At 43.7% G+C, this 19,228-nt stretch overlaps 1 protein-coding gene across 1 annotated transcript in view; it reads left to right on the top strand.

Moving 5' to 3' along the window:
• Positions 1 to 592: 592 nt before the first annotated feature.
• Positions 593 to 19,228, top strand: part of MEI1 (meiotic double-stranded break formation protein 1) — a 69,972-nt gene continuing 51,336 nt past the window's right edge. Inside the window, exons 1-11 of the mRNA XM_032416801.1 lie at positions 593 to 763; positions 3,526 to 3,649; positions 4,452 to 4,502; positions 6,500 to 6,573; positions 7,881 to 7,986; positions 8,505 to 8,708; positions 10,338 to 10,468; positions 15,022 to 15,136; positions 15,954 to 16,070; positions 17,208 to 17,307; positions 17,430 to 17,564. Of these exons, the coding sequence (XP_032272692.1) occupies positions 593 to 763; positions 3,526 to 3,649; positions 4,452 to 4,502; positions 6,500 to 6,573; positions 7,881 to 7,986; positions 8,505 to 8,708; positions 10,338 to 10,468; positions 15,022 to 15,136; positions 15,954 to 16,070; positions 17,208 to 17,307; positions 17,430 to 17,564 (1,328 nt within the window). The remainder of the gene's footprint in view (positions 764 to 3,525; positions 3,650 to 4,451; positions 4,503 to 6,499; positions 6,574 to 7,880; positions 7,987 to 8,504; positions 8,709 to 10,337; positions 10,469 to 15,021; positions 15,137 to 15,953; positions 16,071 to 17,207; positions 17,308 to 17,429; positions 17,565 to 19,228) is intronic.

A 19,228-nucleotide genomic window follows, 5' to 3' on the forward strand; every position in this document is an offset into this window, starting at 1 on the left:
GCGCCCCGAAATCATTTAATTTTTTAATGGTAGAAAGAGATTACTTCCAGGGTGCCTGGGTGGCTCAGTCGTTAAGCGTCTGCCTTGAGCTCAGATCATAATCCCAGGTTCCCGGGATGGAGTGTCCCATCGGGCTCCCTGCTCAGCGGGAAGCCTGCTTCTCCCTCTCCCACGCCCCCTGCTTGTGTTCCTTCTCTTGCTGTCTCTGTCAAAAAATAAATAAAAATCTTAAAAAATAAATAAAATTAAAAAAATAAATAAAAAAGAAAGAGATTACTTCCTTCCCTTCCTTTCTCAAGGCTAATGATAGCTTGTTTATAAATATTTTTCAACCTATAGTGTGGTGAAGGCAAACTCCTACGGACTCAAAGAGCAAACTGCTTTGCCCTTCGCGGGTCACTCGCGAGTCCTCGCACCTATCACACGCTCTCAACGGCGTCGGCTCCCACGAGCTTGCGTAGCTCTCGGTTTGCGCAGGCGCGTTACCCCCCGCCCCACTTTTCCCTTCGGCGCGCGGCGGAAGGACGCTCTTTCAAGTGCGCTTGCGCACACGCTGCGCGGGAAAGGTGGTGGAGTACATGCGCGGGGAGACATGGCTGTGAGGGACGCGGCGGCAGGCCTTCCCGGCCCTGGGAGGGACGAGGAGACGGCGCTGTTCTTCGAGAGGGCCCATTACAGGCATGACCCGTGCTGGCTGCTGCCCGTGCCCCCACGCCTCTGTCTGGCCTGCATGCTGGAGCTGCTGCCGGAGCCCTGCGTATCGGTGCGAACGGGGCCCCGGCATTTCCCTCACCAAGCTGGGCCTTCCCTCGCCAGACCAACTCCCTCGAACCCGACGCGCCTTCCCCAAACCGGGCCGCTTCGTTAAATCTACCCTCTAAACAGGCCTGCTCCGTCACCAGGCTGGCGCGGCCTTCTCTGCTATACTACTTCAGCCTCAGTTTGCCCCGCAGGCCGTCCTGCTCTGAGCAGAGTACCCTTTTCCGGACTCACCCCTGCGCCTGGCTCTGGGCCTCACCCGGGCCTGTTCCTGTCCGCACTAACCGCCCCCGCCCCAGGACTCGCCCGCACGCATGCCTGCCTTCCCTTCCCTTCTCTGTAGCTGCCCTGCCGTTTGTTGCCCTCGCCATCTCTCCAGGATTTAGCCTTGGCTCGGCCCCCGGGCCAGGGCACGCGCGGGGGAGGCTCCTCATTCCCTTCAGATTTCTTAGGGTGTAAATGTGGAGGAGGGGGCTGCCTCGGTCTCTGTGATGGCAGGGGTGACAGGCAGAAGGTACAACCAGGCAGAGTGGGAAAACCTTTCTAACAAGCAGAGCTGGCTGAAAACTGGGCTGCCTTTTCCCTCACTGCCTACCCACCTTTGTGGTGTTTTTTGTCCATGGAGGCATCCAAGAAAAGTTTGGGGGGTCACTTTTCTCTCAAATTCATGAGAGGGGAATTCATGCCTTGGAGGGAAGGGGGTGGGCTAGATCAGTGGTTCTCAAGTTGTTTTTTTTTTTTATTCTCAGGTTGCCTTTACACTTCTAAAATGTGTTGAGGACCCCAAAGAGCTTTTATTTATGTGGGTTATATCCACTGATATTTACTGTGTTAGAAGTAAAAACAATTTTAAAATACTAATTTAAAAATAATAGTAGGTCCATTACGTATTAGCATAATTGGTTTTATTGTGGCAAAATACACGTGACATAAAATCTACCATTTTAAGTGTACAGTTCTGTGGCATAAGTAATTTAAGTAAAAATAATGATATTTTCCAAAACAAAAAAGATAGTGAAAGGAATGGTTTTGTCTTACATTTTTGCAAGTCTCTTTAATGTCTAGCTTAAGAGAAGATAGCTGGGTTCTCATATATTTCTGCATTTAATCTGTTGTATATTACTTGTCATGTAATCTTTGAAAGATTTCACTGTACACTTGTGAGAGAATAAGAGTGAAAAGAACAAATTGCATCTTAGTATTATATGAAAATAATTTTGATCTTTTGGATTATCTGTAAGGGTTTTGGGCACCCTCTGGGGTTCCCAGGCTACCCTCTGAGAACTGCTGGCTAGCTGATATTTGAGATTTCATTGAGGCCAGAAGTTCTGAGGCTGCCATTCCTGGATAGTGAGTCAGAGATAAAGAGATAAATAAGATGGTTACATGGAGGAGAAGATGAGAAGGCTAAAAATTACTGGGAATTTAGTAGATAGATATATTTGCGGTCAAGTGCTGTTGGGATGAGGGAAATTGGGAAAAGGTTTTTTAGAGGAGGAACCATTTGAATTAGGCTTGAGAAGATGAGTGAGATTTGGACCAGAGGAGATGGGGGAGCTTATCCCAAGAGGTAGGTATTAGCAAGGATGAGTTTGGGGAGGTAATCATAGTGTTTGAAAGGAAGTTGAGGGAAGTGAGATTGAAAAGCCAGGTTAAGATGAGTTCCTCCAAGAGTTTGAATCAAGCTAGAGTTTTGACTTAATCCCATAGGTAAAAGAGAGTCATCGAGTTTTTTTGAGTAACTTATTTAATCACTAGCTTAATTATTATGTAGGAGGAACGGGTGAAGGAATACATGAGATTTGCAATAGCACAGGTTAGAGGCAGCAAAATGCACCTTTACTGTTTATTGAATGCACTTTTTTTTTTAGCTTCAGCTCTCACCAGTTGAAAGGGGGATGTAGGGGCGCCTGGGTGGCTCAGTCATTAAGCGTCTGCCTTCAGCTCAGGTCATGGTCCCAGGGTCCTGGGATCGAGCCCCGCATCGGTCTCCCTGCTCTGCGGGAAGCCTGCTTCTCCCTCTCCCACTCCCCCTGCTTGTGTTCCCTCTCTCGCTGTGTCTCTCTGTCAAATAAATAAAATCTTAAAAAAAAAAAAAAATGAAAGGGGGATGTAGTTAGTTGTACCCATGTTCCTGTTCTATCCTCAGTGGGTACGCCCTTTCTTTACCTAACTTTTGCTGCTGTCTTGAGCACTTTACACAGCCACTACCCAGTTCCCTGTACAGGGAGGTGAACTGAGTGTGAGGATTTATGTCCATTTTGAATGGAAGGATGCATTTCTCTACCGACCTCTTTGAGGCTCATGCAGGGTCTCCAGAATCACTCTCCTGGACTTTTGAAGTGGAAAGGGCGCTGACCTTGGACAAGACCTGGTTGGAGACAGATTTGAGTCCTTGGGAATGTCTCTGGGCTTCTGTTTTCTCATCTATAAAATGGTGACAATAATACCTATTTTTGCTTGCTTCACCAATTTGCTAGGCTTAAACGAACTAGTAGACAAAAGAGTGATTTGTGAATAGTAAAGTGCTCTGTAAATATAGGGTAGTGGGAACCTTAGCTCATGTATAATCCTCTGTATGAACACATGGATTCCTTTGTGTAAATGATGCCCTTTTTCATGCTCCCTTTAGGGATATATGATCTTACTCTAGTTTAGGTGAACCCTCCAGTATCATCTTGCAAATATATTTAGAAATTATAATTGTTTGGGTTCAGAATGGCTGAGACTTGGTTGTTACAGAATGTTTTTTTCATCTGCCCGAAGTTGGTGCGCAAGAAGCACGTGCTGTCCTGCTTCCGAGATGCTCTCTTGAGACATGCCTCCCTGGTCATGCAGTTGGTGGCTCAGGATCAGAGAATCTGTATCCACTTCATAAGCATGCTTTTCGGTGAGATTAAAAGGGAAACTTGGCATGAATTTTGTATGTATAGCATGTATATTTGTTTTTGGGTTTGGAGAAATGGTCTTGGGAAGACAATTTAGGTTTTTTGCCATGTAACAGTTTATTAGTAAATTGTTTTGTCGTATGATGAAGAAATGATCCCCTTTCTAAGACACATGATGCATTGGATGGTAACTGGCTTTGCTACAGCTAAGAGGTTAGTAAAAGTGTGAATATGAATATGGAAAATGTGTGATCTTTCAAAAAGTCCACTCTGACCCTTGAATAGGATCAGAAGGTCCAGACTAGACTCCATTGACCTGGTGTGACCCTGATTGAATTACTTTCCCTCTTCTGTGCCTGAGATGGATTAAAAGGTCCCTTCTTTTAATATAATTATAACGTCCTATGGAAAGAGCCCTTTCAGGGAGGAGGGGAGCTAACTCATATTGGGTACTTTTCTCTGCTAGAGGCTTTTCAGGCTTTTAACTGCCAAGACAGTTCTTTAAGGGAGAGAAGATGGTCCCCAAGGCTAAGGGAAGTCATGGTTAATAACTGGCAGAACTGGAATTTTACCCCAGGTCTATTACAGACTCCAGAGCACTCAGTTTTTATGCTGTGCCACACTGTTTTTATCCTTTTAAAGCCAGAGTGGGTCACTGAAAGTCTAGGTGTTTGGTGTCGAGGATAGCATTTATCTGGGACATTGCTTAAAGCTGCTATTAGTCTAGAATTTATAGTGTACCTTTGTGGTTTTGTTTCTCTTTTAACTATTAACCATCCCCCTCTCTTCTCCCTCGGCTCCAAGGGCTGTTATGCAATGTGGAAGGTGGGAGTGTAACAGACCTCTGTATTGAAGGTAAGGTGAAATTGTGTGTACCTCGCATTTGAAGCTGAGGATATTAGCCTGAATTGCAGCTCTGGTTATTTGAGATCTTGATGAAATAAATGTTTTATTTTAGAGACATATCAAGAAAACTCAGTTGTCAGTCACTAAGTCTGCACTTCTTTCTGAGGCACCTACTGTGTGCCAAGTCCTGTATCAGATACTAGGGATATATAGATGGGTAAGACATGGTTCCTGCCCTCTAAGAGTTTACAATCTGGAGGAGAGTTTGGCTGGCAAATAATGAGAGCTGATGAATACTGTTAGAAAGGCATGTACAAACTCTGTTTTCATTCCATCCACATTGGTTGGTTGGATGTTGTCTGCACATAGGTGATGGTAAAAGCTGAGGAAATGTGGGAAGGGTGCCTGGCTGGCTCAGTCAGAAGAGCATTATGACTCTTGATCTTGGGGTTGTGAGTTCTAGCTTCATGTTGGGTGTAGAAATTACTAAAATAAATAAACTTTAAAGGGCTCAAGGAGAAAGAAGACAAGAGAGTTGGGATAGGAGGATTCTTGCAGAAAGAGTAATTGTATCAGTTATGGTCTAGTCAGGAAACAGAAACCACACAAGTTATTTAAACAGGGAAAATTTTAATATAAAGAATTATTAACTGAAGGCAAAAAGAGAACACCAAGTTTTCACAGAGGTAGCAATTTCAGAAAGCAGCTTCCACGCTTAGAGCTGGGGAAACAAAAGGAGGTTGGAATTATTAAAACGTAAGTTTTCTCTGTGGAGAGGATGCTGCTTGACTGTTCCTGGGTCCATGACCATCTAGGCATGCAGTTAGCAGCTGTAACAGATCATAAGTTAATAGGATCTGTATAGGGCGCCTGGGTGGCTCAGTTGGTTAAGCGACTGCCTTCGGCTCAGGTTATGATCCTGGAGTCCTGGGATCGAGTCCCATATCGGGCTCCCTGCTCAGCGGGGGGTCTGCTTCTCCCTGTGACTCTCTTCCCTCTCGTGCTCTCTGTCTCTCATTCTCTCTCTCAAATAAATAAATAAAATCTGGAAAAAAAAATAGCCTCTGTATATCCCTCTGACCATCTCTCGGTCTAGATAATGTGGACAAACAAATATACCACTTGAAGTTCTGACCACTGGCAGGAATGGGGAGATTTCCCTTCACCATTCAGCCACTCTTGAGTGGGGCTATAATCCTAAAGGCATCCACTTCTGGTTGGTGCCAGCATAACTTGCAAATCTTCATCAGACCCCAGGAACTTTACGGAGGCAGTAGGCTCTAGATAGAGACTGCAAAGCCAGAGAGAGAAGAAGGACTTGCTCCTTCCTCATTGTTTCCTGTTTGCTGCCTGCCTTCTTCCTGTTGCTATTATCCTAGAATGCTTCCTTACCTTGGAAGTGGCAGAGCCTTTCTGCAGCAGCTGCTAAATCTAATTTGTAGCTTTTCCCAGACTTGCAGAGCCAGCCTCTTCTTCACCGCTCCTCAAACATACTAGCAGAAACATCACAAATGATTGTATAGAAGGACGGGTTTGGGGTTGAAAGATAATATTGTAGGCAATTATTGGCATGGGAACTCACCCATAATTCTGTTTTCTAGTATACGAAGGAGCAAATTGTGAAGAGGAAAAAAGTAGAGATAATATAAAATAGTAGTTTTCAACCTTAGCTTCACGATAGACTTACCTGGGTAACTTAAAAAATATCCAAATGCTTAGGCTCTTTAGAGATTCTGATTTAATTGGTCTAGAGTGGGAGTTGGGCATTAATATATTTTTTTAACTTCCTAGGTGATTCTAATGTGCAGCCTCATTGTGAACCACTGATATAAAACAATGAAGAAGCCAGAAATCCTTTGGTTTGGATATGTACACAGAGTTTAATTGGGGAGATAGAAAGACTATACTGGTAACACAAGCAAATGACTTTGAGTAGAAGGGCTATGAAAGGTGGAGTGTGGGCCAGGGGTTGTCTTCTGGTTAGTAATGCTACTGTGTCTGCTTAGTCCTCATCCAGCTTACAACTCAGCTGAAGTTAGAGCACATCATACATTGCCTGCTGGATGAGTGCCACAAAGAGGTCAGTAAATAGATGTGGGTTCTTAAGTACCCCTCAGAATCTTCAGATATCAGAGCTGGGCCCACCCTTCTTTGGATAGATAGATGGGGAGATTGAAATACAGAGAGAAAGGGACCTGCGTGAGGTCACTGAGTCAGTGGCAGAGCCAGAGCTAAGGCTTGGGTCTTCTGATCCTGCTCCACTACTGTTTGTAGCCTCCCTCCTTCCCCTTTCAACCTTCCAAATGCTACCTCGGTGTGGTGGAGTCCCATCTTTCTGACAGAATCATCCCATGATTATTCTCTATGTCCTTCTAAGTACAACATGGATTTTCTTGATCAATTTATCAAGGAAATATGTTTTACTATGTCTTGGCTTGGTCTTTTTATTTGGTTTAGATTGTATACGGTATTTTATACTGAAGTCATTTGCTTTTATCTAAGCATCTAAGGCAGGCACTGAGTAGGTATATTTAACCTGCCTTCTTCAAGGTAGTCAAAGATACCAATTCAATAAGTAGCTTTTACATTGTGTTTAAGATTTAGGAATAATATCAGAATCACTTTTTATTTTTTGCAAAAGGAAGACAGATGTTTATCTTAACACCAAGAGCAACATGTAATTATAAATTATACTAAATTATCATTTCATTATAATTACTCTGCATATGATTAATATATCAGCTTGAATTTATAATTATATGTATCAATACTTATCATTATGATGGTGCCACTTAACCCTTTTGAGTACTTTCAAATACTAGGCACTGTGTTAGGTGGTTTACGTGCAGTATCTCATTTAGTCCTAACAACCCTATGAAGTTGATACTATTATTATTTCCCACCAGAGGAATTAAGAGTCTTGCTTAAGATGCTATAGTTAGTTGCTAGAGAAGGGAAATATATACTACCGACTCTCCCTGTAAACCATCAAGCATAGGGCCTGGCAAATAATGGCTATGATAATGATAATAATAATACTTTTTTTTTTTTTTTTGCACTGATCCAGAATTCTGTCTTTATGATGTTCCCAACTTTCACCCCCCAGTTTCTGGCTCTATAGAAGACACAATATGCTAATTTTAATTCAGTTTAACAGTCATGTCCTCAGCTAGGTACTGAGCACGCTGAGAGGAATCTAATCAGAGCTTTTCCCCAGGGTCTTCCCAGTCCAATAGGGAAGATAGACACTTAGTTAAAGAGGCTGATTACTGATTGTGTTGAGAGACACATACAAAATAGGCTTTGGTCTGGATAGAGCAAGTTACATTTTGGTGGGAGATCTGTCCTGATCCTAATAATAGAGCGGAATGTGTTCACTCTCTATAGCTGTGTAACATGCCCTCCATGAGAGGCAGCCTGGCCACCCTGACCTTTCTCGGCAAGTTGGTGGATGCCATCCCTCCCCTGGCAGACAAACTTGTAATGGAGCACAGTGAGTGACCTCTGGGAAAGAGCTGCCACTACCCTTTTACCTGCTTTGATCACACTTCCATCTGGGTGGTCCATTCAATATATACACCTGGGAAGTCATTACTTCTCTAGGTTTTAGTTTTCTCATCTGCAAAACGTACTCTCTGTTGGCCAAGTTGAAAAAAGTATTTATTGACTCTGGTCTTGAGCTATTTTGATTCCTTATGTTAACACAAACTAATTAAATACCTACTTTTGAACCTTCCTTTGGGTGAAAGGAGGAATTAATTTTGGAATATAGAAGTACTTTTTTCTATCAGTAAAATGCAAATAAATATCTCACAGAGTATTTACCTCAGAGTAAATCACTGCACTTTTCTAAGCCTTGGTTTTCCCTTTTGATTAAGTACCCAGAAATCATTTATTATGGGGGATTATAGGGGATTACCATTACTACCCTACTGGGCACAATAGTTTGGAGTTTCATACAGCAGTTGACATTGTGAGGTTTCCCTGGCCCCTTGGCTGTTTTATGGACAGGTGACCTGATGGAGCATCTGTTGAGAGGTTTAGTGTACCCCAATGAGGGGGTGCAGGCTTCTGTCTGTTACCTCTATGGGAAGCTGTACTCCTCACCAGTGGCCGCTGAGACGCTTTCGGGCCATTTCCGGGAGAAGCTGTGTCCTCTCTTCCTTTCCACCCTGGATGGCGCCCAGACGAAGGAGCTACAGATCAACTGTTTGGGTGAGATGTAGGACTGGGGAGAAGAGAGAGAGAGCTTTTGAGGTTTTGCTTGAGGACTTGAGATGTTGGCTCTTTAGTGGTGGGGAAGTTTGCTGCTTTGCAAAGGGTAGAAGTCATGGGTTTGGGAGCTAAAATGCACAGACTGTGATAGATGACTAGAGTTGATGTGGCATCTTAAGAATGTTGCCTTTGGGCACGTGGGTGACTCAGTTGATTAACCATCTGCCTTCTGCTCAGGTCATGATCTCAGGGTCCTGGGATTGGCCCCATGTTGGCTTCCTGCTCAACGGGGGTCTGCTTCTTCCTCTCCCTCTGCCCCTCCCCCTCACTCATTCTCTCTCCCTCACACTTTCTCTCTCAAATGCATAAGTAGAATTTAAAAAGAAAAAGAATGTTGCCTTTGGAAGGAAAAGAAGAAAGAAAGTGGCACCAACAATTTTCTATCTCCGGTTTTTACTGCCTGTCCTAGTGTATCCTGTTTTTGCTGTCAAGTTAATCTTCACACTGCACAGCTCGTGTTCTCTCCTTTTCCTATTTGAAAAATCATCTATCGTCCCTCTGGCCTCCAGGGTGATGTGCAGGTGTTTCTACTTGTTATTTGAGGCTCCTTAGGAGCCCCAGTGTACCCTTTCAGCCTCTTCTCCTGCTGCTTCTTTACATAGGTACACAAGATCTATCAAATGCTTCTGAGTAGGGAGCTTTCACATTTTGGATGGAGCACATGGGCACTATGATTGGTGACTGGGTGAGGGCCTGTTCCAAAGCAGGAGCAACAGGAAAAAGCATAGTCTAAGTGACAACAGCTTCTTTTCACAGTTTAGGCCAAGAGTTCTGTTATGAACAGTCCAGTCACACATAGTGTGTGTTCATTTTGGGCCAGGCCCTGTGCCAGGCTCTGGGGTCATAAAGATGAGCAAACCCAAGCTCTGTTCTGAAGGAGCTCATAGTCTAGTATGGAAAACAGATGTGGACAATTAGAGCCCTGTGTAGTAAGTGTTGTCATGGAGGTTGCACAGAAAAGTGTGGGATTCTATTCAACATTGTGTTAGAGGTCCTCGCCAGAACAATAAGGCAAGAAAAAGAAATAAAAGGTATCAAAATTAGGAAGGAAGAAGTAAAACTGTCTCTGCAGATGCCATCATTTTATATATAGAAAACCTTAAGAACGTCACCAAAAAACTGTTAAAACTAATAAATGAATTTAGTAAAGTTATAGGATATAAAATCAGTTGTTTTCTATGCACTAACAGTGAATTATCTGAAAAAGAAATTAAAACAATCCCATTTATAACAGCATTAAAAATAACAAAGTACTGGAGCACCTGGTTGGCTCAGTAGGTTAAGCGTCTGACTTTGGCTCAGGTCATGATCTCGGGGTCCTAGGATTGAGCCCCACTACAGGCTCTGCTCAGTGGGGAGTCTGCTTGTCCCTCTCCCTCTGCCTTCCCCACCCTGCTCGTGCTCTCTCAAATAAATAAAATCTTAAAAAAAAAAAAAAACCCTACAAAATACTTAGGAATGTTTAAGGAGACATGAAGAAGTTTCCAGAGGATGTTTGAGGGGCTACCTGGGGTGTACTCTGGTACCTATACTCCTCTTGCCTCACCTCCTACCCCTTTCGTTTTCTAGGTTTGCTGAGGCAGCTGCTGAAGTATGATCTCTTTGTGTCCGTGATCATGAACAAGTCTGCAATGGCGGAAAGTACTGAGGGTGTTGAGGGGCCACCAGAAAAGACCTCATTGCCTTTGGTGCTCAAAAAGGTGATTGTCTTGTGATTCCTGGTCTCTAGGTTCAATAACAAGGGAACCTGAATGGCTCCTGGCCCTTGTATCACTACTATCTAAGATTTTCAAGGTGTTTTCTTCCTGACCCAAATAATATGCTGTTAGAGTACTGAAAGTACAGTTGAACCTTAAACAACACGGGTTGGGGCACTGATCCCCCTCCATGCAGTTGAAAATCCACATGTAACTTTCAACTCCCCCAAAACTTAACTACTGATAGCCTGCTGTTGACTGGAACCCTTACCGATAATAATCAATCAATTAACACATATTTTGTATGTTATATGTATTATATACTTTGTTCTTACAATAAAGTAAGAAGAAAGAAAATGTTATTAAGAAATTCATAAGGAGGAGAAAATATTTGTAGTACTGTACTGTATTTATTGAAAAAAAATCCACGTGTAGGTGGGCCTGTGCAGTTCAAACCCATATTGCTCAGGGGTCAACTGTAGGTTTTATTTCAGTTGTGAATCCTTATATACATATCTTCTCCTTCACATCTAGGCTGGCTGATAATGCAGAATACAGGCAGCAACAGAAGCAAAACTATCTCGGTTGTTTTAGGGATAAAACTCAAGCTTCTTAGCTTGGTACCTAGAGCCCTCTTTCTCTGGATCCTGCTTATCCCTTCAGCCTTATTAACCTGTCTCTTCCACCCCACAACCCAGTGCTCCAGCCATATGTAACTTCTCCCTGGCCTTGCATGTGCTAGGACATCCTGTCTCTGTGCCTCTGTAGATGCTCTTCCCCTTTGCCTTTCCCCTCTCCTTTGTCTATTGATCCTTCAAGGCCTATAGGGTTCCCTTTTCCTCTTGGTTCCTTTAGGTAGAATGTACCTTATGTCACAGCACTTACTTCATATTGTGGTTGATCTGCTGGGAGTTTCTTTAGGGCAGGACCTGAATTTGGCTATACCTCTCTGCAGTGCTCAGCACAGGGCTTGGCAGAGCTACTTACCCTCATCTGATAGTGGAGATAATCATTGATTGACTAGACTGTGGGACTCCTGCAGGAAGGAGGAGGAGCCCTGATCAAAAGTGGGAAAGGGCAACTGGAGATAGGTAAGGTAAATATTAAAAACCAGTTTAAACTGCTCCTCGTTTCCCTGGGATGCCTCTAAAAAGGTCCATTCAGGGCCTGTGAACTCTGAAGAGCAAGTCCTCTGTCGCTGAACCAGAAAATCTCATACTGAATTCTTTTCTGTGCTCATTTTGTTGCTGCCATCCTGGAGTCCATGGTAACATCTAGTTAGAACATTTGATCTCAGGCTCAGCAGGGTACAAGGTCTGTGTCCTCACAGTGCACCAAGGAAGCATAATGGTGGCAGGGACAGAGATTAGAGAGCACTTCCCTTGGGGGACAGGACATTGCAGAGATAGGAATCTTGGTTTAGGGGTCCTATCCTCCATTCACATATGGAGACTGTTACTCTCTTGACAATTTTGGATGATCAACATATTATTTTACTACATTAACCAGCAAGGTTGCAGCTACGGTGAGATGAGTGAGGCACTTGCCTTAGGTGCAAAATTTAGGGGATGCTAAAAAACTCAGCAATCAAGATAGATAGTATTTTAATGCAATATTTTTTTAAAAAATCAATTTGATTTTTTAAAAAATCAGTGCACAAAATTCATAATGAACAAAATACCAAAATTTTAAATAAAGAGAAGACTGACATGTATCCTTTTACCTCTGTTCTGGCATTTTTGTCAGATTCTCATGCTATTCCTTCCTGCTTTGGGCTGATAATCAACTTATTCTTCCAAAATTTAGGTCCCTGGGAATATATTGTCAATGTTTGTGTCCCTGCTGTTGCAATGTTTATTCATTCATTTAGTCAGATACATACTGAGCACTAATGCGATGTATCAGTCACTGTGTTAGGCACTGGGAATATCATGGTATGTAAATAGATGAATTCCTTGCCCTTGCATGGTCTAGTGGGGAAGGCAGGTTATGAACAAGTAAATGGACAAGCAAAGTAATTCTTGTTTTGCTACAAAGGAAATAAAGAGGAAATGAGATAGTGAGGAAGGCCAGCTATAGGCTGGGTGGTCAGGCAGGGCCTCTCTGAAGGGTTGATGATTGAGCTGATACTTGAAGAATTAAAGTAAGCCAGTGATCAATTATACCTCAGTGAAGCTGTAAATAAATAAATTAATTAAATAAGTAAGTAAGCCAGTGATATGAAGAATGGGTAGAAAAGCATTTCAGGCAGAGAGAATAGCAAATAAAGGCTAGAGGAAGGGGGATGCTTGATATGTTCCAGAAGCAGACGGAGGCCAGTGGGATGGATGGTGGGTAGAATGTGAAGTGGCCAGAGATGAGTCTAGAGATTAAGCAGGGAAAATTGTGCAAGTCCTGATGGGTCATGGTAAATAATTAAGACTTTTTAAAAATTTTATTTATTTATTTGACTGGGTGGGGAGCACAAGCAGGGGGAGCGAGAGAGGGAGAAGCAGGCTCTCTCTGAGCAGGGAGCCCGATGTGGCGCTCAATCCCAGGACCCTGGGATCATGACCTGAGCTGAAGGCAGATGCTTAATCGATGGAGCCACCCAGGTACCCCAATTAGGACTTTTTTAAAGATAAATTTTCATAGTTAATTTTGTTTATGATGGAAAAGTAGGATTGGAGTGTTTCTTTCTCACACAATAAGGAATATACACTTTAAACCAAGAATCATTGTTTTGCATAAGAGTTGAATATCATTTTTCTAAGATATATTCTATTTCACATTTTAGCAGCTCTGAAATTGGGAGACACTTTACCATCAATAGTGTGTCATAGTTTAATTATAGCTCTTTTTCTTTTAGTGGCATATAAAATAATAATTTGCCTTACATCAATAGCATCTTGAAATACATGTCATTTCCTATATAAGAGAACAAAATAAAGATTAAGACTATCTAGAAACTCCTTTACAAACTAACAGAAAGGCTGGTCAATCATGTGTCCATTTTTAAGTCTGACATGACTGAAATGCGTTTAAGCTTGCAGTCCTCAGATGTGTCTCTACCAGATATGAGTGTGACTTTGTCCTTTTCCTCTGAAGCTCTAAAACCAGACACACTCTCTTTTGTCTCATGATATATGTTCTACTTGCCATTTTCCCATAGGAGGCCAGTTTCTCCTACACTTGTCTGCAGTTGCAGTTAACCCTTTCCTTGATTTTTTTAAAAGAAGTTTTAATTTTTTTTTTTAAAGATTTTATTTATTTATTAGAGAGCAAGCAACCGGGAAGGAGAGGGAGAGACAATTTGAAGCAGACTCTACATTGAGCGCAGAGCCCAATGTGGGGCTCAATCCCATGACCCGAGATCATGACTTGAGCCAAAACCATGCTTAAGTGACTGAGCCACCCAGGTGCCCCCCCTTTCCTTGATTTCTGAAAGTGTCATGGGACTCCTGATAGGTATGGTATCCAGTAGGAGTTTGGATGTTATTCAGAGTACAATGGAAATTCATTAAAATGTTTTGAGTAGAGGAATAACCTGATCTGAAACTTTGGTGGAGGAGGCGTCTCTGCTGTGGGAAGACTCCTGGATTTGGACATGGCTGACCTGGGTTTCTGCCTTAGCTTTGCCACTTATTAGCTGTGTGGCCTGGAGTAAGTGACTTAACCTCCATGAGCTTTAATTCCTTCCTCTGTATGTTGGGAGTCTCCAAGACCACCCCCAGGTTCAATGATTCGCTAGGAGGACTCACAGGACTCAATAGATAATCATACTCACGGCTATTATTTATTACAGTGAATGAATACAAAGCAAAATCAGCAAAGGGAAAACGCATATGGGGTAAAGTTCAGGGGAAAACTAGGCACAAGATTTTGAGTCCTCTCCCAGTGGAGTCAGACAAGGATGCAGTTTATTCCTCCAGCAATGAATTGTGGCAACACATGTGAGATGGTGCCTGGCAGGGAAGCTCATTAGAGTCTCGGTGCCCAAAATTTTTATTGGGGGCTGACTGGTCACGTCGGCACCCTCTGCCTAGCACATACCAAAATTCCAAACTCCCAGAAAGATGACAGCTCTTCAGCATAGACTACATTGTTTGTACAAATAATTTGGTCACAGAGAGTCACTCTTATTGGTTCTGTGAGTGGTGGGAGCCCTCCTGAAATCCGACTTCCCAAATCCAGTCATTGACCAACTTTACAGATGGGCCTTTCTGAGGATAACAGCCTCATGCCTGCATTGTTAGTTCTTTTCAGCACATTCTGTAAAGTGAAACTCGCAGTAGAACCTTCCCGTGTTATCCTTCAGGCTTGTTGCAAGCATCAAAACCAGATGAGGGCTGTGAAAGTACTTCTGCCAATGAAGGCCCAAACCTTTCTTGGTGGCGGTTTTAGTGTTCTTTGATGCCATTGTGTTCTTCTGTTCTGTTTCCCACCTGCTGTTCTTCATAGAAACCCCTTTCCATAATCCATAACTGCTCTCCCTGAGCACCATCCTTGTGCCTGACGCTGGATAGGCCCTCCGTCAGTGGTGTGACTGCAGTACTTCTTGTTGCCTGTTTCTCCAGCTTCTCCTCTCTAGAGACGAGACTCTGCAGGTGGCCAGTACCCACTGCATAACTGCAGTGCTGGTCCACTCCCCAGTGAAGCATGCCCCGGCCTTCATCCATGCCGACATCCCAGGTAGAGAACTTCTAATCTTCTCCTCTGAAGACCCCAGAGTTCTGACTGGAGACCCTGGAGTCCCAGTAGCAGCAGCTGTCCTGTTGGGGTTCTTTGATGATGTGTACTAGAGAGACAGGTTGATGGCAGGCTCAGCTGTACAGGACAGACTGTAAGAAGTAAGCCTCATAAAGTGAATCCTCTTGCTACAGATCTCTTAGGTGACCTTGAGCACTCTGTTACTGATCTTTGTCATTTACGTGACCATCTAGGAGTAACACCTAGTGTAGGGTGATGGAAAGACCTGTGGACCAGGAAGGCAAAGGGAACTAAGGTTTCTCAAGGGCTTGTTATGACCAGGAAATATGCCCTGAGGTGCACTGTAAGTGTTGCCACATTTAGGTCCTCAACTTGGCTGTTTTATGGATAAGGAAATTGAGGATCAGAGAAGGGAAACAACTGGTGTAAATTTACAAGGCTAGTCACTGGCAGAGAAGGGTATGCAGTCAAGCCTCTCTGGCTCTAAAATCTTCTCTCTGCATCATGCTGTTACCCATGCTGGGAAATAAGAGACCTGAGTTCCAGTCCCACCTCTACCATTAACAATAGCTCTTTCTGGGTCTCAGTTTCCTCACCTGTTAAAAAGATGAGGTTAGACCAAACCCTGAGGTTATTTTTCAGGTTTATCTGTGAATTCATGATCATGTCTCATGGAGAGAGTGTGTGAACAGATGAAGTAACAGGTGTTAGATGCTGAATAAATCCAAGGCCCTAGATTTAGTGAGGGGACTATGATCACATGACTGTCATTTATTGTTTTCTCCCCTCTCCCGGCCAGAGTTCCTCTTTGAGCACCTTTCCTCTTCCAGCGAAGTGCTTGTCTGGTCCAGCTACAACTGCTTGATACTCCTGGCAGAAGAGCCACTCTTTTTTTCCAAGTGCCACACGGTGTACGGTTGGTAGTGGGAGTCGTACACTAGTTCTGGGTAGGGTGGTGGTCAGCACTTTTTTTTGTTGTTGTTAAGTAGGCTCCATGCCCAACATGGAGCCCAATGTGGGACTTGAGCTCATGACCCTAAGATCAAGACCTGAGCTGAGATCAAGAGTCAGATGCTTAACTGACTGAGCCACCCACACACCCTTAGGGTGGTCAGTACTTTGAAGTTGGGTAGAAGTAGGAGTGATGGGGGGCTAGCCTACACCTTGGAGGGGATTGCTGGGTCTGGTCATTTCCATCAGCCCAAAGTCATTACCAAATTCCATATGCAAGCCATGATATCCAGACAGTTCCCTTCGCTGATTAGCAGAAGTCTGTATGTTTGGCAAGAGAAAGGTACTCCTATTAGCCCCTGAATGCATTCTTCCTGTACCTTAAGAACAACTTTACTCAGCCTTGGATTCAGTCTTTTCCTGTCCCCCAGGTAAGTGTCCGTCTAGTTAGTCCCTAAGTTTAGCTGATTCATTCTTTCCTGGTTTCTTGAAACTGTCCCTTCCTCTTCCTTCCTGGTGATACTTTTTTTGTCTGGGACTTTTTATATCATGTCTGGATTTTTAGACTGGGCACATTCAGACATTCATTTTATATTCTATGTTCCTGTTCTGTGCCAGGCACTAGGCTGGGACCTAGAGATTTAGCGATACATATAATGTGGTCCCTGTCCTCTGGAAGGGGAGAGAGATACAAACGAGCCAATTAGGGCTCTGCCAGAGGGGAGTATAGGAGGTGTGGGAGCTCAGTGGATTAGGGAAGGCTTCCGGAAGGAGTGAGGTCTGACCTGATTCTTTGAGAAGGAGTATGAGTATGTCTAGTGGAAAAGGCAGAACTCAGTCAATAGGCATTTACTAAATACCTCGAGTACCAGGGCCTGTGCTATGGCTTGTCCTGAGTTTCAGGGAGACAGAGATGAATCAGATAAGGGCCTGCCCTCAAAGATCTCACAGTCCCATTCCATCAGTTCAATCTTGTTAGGGCCCCTCCATGAGGGGCCACCAGCAAATATGTGCTGTCCAGAGCCTCTCACTTCTCCTGGGCAGGCAGTGAAGGAACTACCAAGCACTGATCCCTGGCTTCTGCCGTGTCATTTTGAGATAGGGATCGAGTCAGTTGTGAGGAGCCTACAGGGAAGCCTGAGGATGAACAACACAGAACTCCATAAGCAGGGCCTGCTGCTTTTTGCTGAGATCCTGACTCGGTGAGCAAAGTGATGGGGTATCAGGCCTGTAGGGGCCAGACTGGAGAAGGAAAGAAGTGTTTATTCCTGGTGGTGTCAGTGATAGGCATTCACTTATTCATTGCTCATTTACCATTTCTCAGGCAGCCAGAGGAGATCAAGCTGTTCACAAGCTCAGACATGTGTAGAGATGCTGGCCGTGCTCTCCAAGAAGCAGTAAGCAGCCCTGTGCTGGAAGTGGCTGCTGAGGCAGTGAAGGCCATTTCTGCCTTTCTGAGGTGAGAGACCCAGGCAGGCTGAACTTTCTACCTCTCTATGCCCTGTGGGCCAGGTCAAGCCAGGGAAGCTTCCAGGCAGTACTTATCCTTTAGGTCAGGGAAATTTTCTTGAATTTTTTTCCAATACTCTATTTACTTTGTTCTCTCTTTTTGGAACTGCTGTGCAAATGTTGGACCTGGACTGGTCCTCTAATTTTCTTTGTTTTCTGACCATTTTTCATCTTTTTGTCATTATGCAGTAGTTTCTGGGAAATTTTCTTGACTTTATCTTTCAACCCTTCTACTGTGTATTTTATTTTTACTTTCACATTTTTTTAAAAGATTTTATTTATTTATTTGACAGAGAGAGACAGCGAGAGAGGGAACACAAGCAGGGGGAGTGGGAGAAGGAGAAGCAGGCTTCCCACTGAGCAGAGAACATGACCCGAGCTGAAGGCAGACACTTAATGACTGAGCCACCCACGTGCCCTACTTTCATATTTTTAATTTGGAAGAGTTCTTCCCAATTCTCTGCGTGTTTTTTTTAATTTTTTTTTTAAGATAAGCTTTATACCCAATGTGGTGCTGGAACTCATGACCCTGAGATCAAGAGTTGCATATTCCCCTGACTGAGCCAGCCGGGTGCCCCATCTGCATGGTTTTTTTTTGTTTTTTTTAAGATTTTATTTATTTATTTGACAGAGAGAGAGACAGCAAGAGAGGGAACACAGGCAGGGGGAGTGGGAGAGGGAGAAGCAGGCTTCCCGCTGAGCAGGGAGCCCGATGTGGGGCTCGATCCCAGGACCCTGGGATCATGACCTGAGCCGAAGGCAGTCGCTTAACCAACTGAGCCAGAAGGCGCCCCAGAAGGTCCAACAGATTACTCTCAGTGTTCAAAAAAGGCCCAGGGATGAGGGTTGACATAGATTTCTCTTTAGTTACTGCACTGGGTTGCATAGCATCCCTCTAAAATTCATGCCCACCCATAACCTGTGAATATGACCTTATTTGGAAATAGGGCCTTTCTAGATACAGTTGAATTAAAATGAGGTCATACAGTGCAGGCTCGTAAATCCAAAGACTAGTGCCCTTATAAGGAGAGGGGGATTTGGACATACAGTAACACAGACACACACACACAGGGCAGATGGCCATGTGAAGAAGAGGCAGAAAGTGGAATGATGCAGCTATGAGGCAAGGAATGACAAGGATTGCTGGCAACGACCAGTAGTGGAAAGGCAAGACAGGATTCTTCCCTAGAGCCTTTAGAGGGAGCCAACGACACCTTGATTTCAGACTTCTATCCCCCAGAACTATGAGAGGATAAATTTCTGTTGTTTTTAAGCCATGCGGTTGATGGTAATTCGTTGCAGCATCCCTAGGAAACAAATACAACTACCTAATACCCTGCCAAGTAGTCATTCATTCATTTAACATTTTTTCAAATTTATCATCTGTTTATAATGCATCTAGCTCTGTTTAGGTAAAATGAAAAGACTGAGCTGGTCTCTGGCCTCTTGGAGCTCACTATTAGACTAGTCTGTGACTCTTGCCTCCCTGAATCTGTAGAATATGAAAGTTCAGATGAACCCTAAGTATTACTTTCCACATTTACCCCACACTCAGAATGATTGAATCTCCAAAACTAGTTTCTAGTCTTTGCTTATAATTTCTAAGAATGAGGA

This window comes from Phoca vitulina, unplaced genomic scaffold (genome assembly GCF_004348235.1).
Source record: "Phoca vitulina isolate PV1807 unplaced genomic scaffold, GSC_HSeal_1.0 scaffold19, whole genome shotgun sequence".
Classification (NCBI taxonomy): Eukaryota; Metazoa; Chordata; class Mammalia; order Carnivora; family Phocidae; genus Phoca; species Phoca vitulina.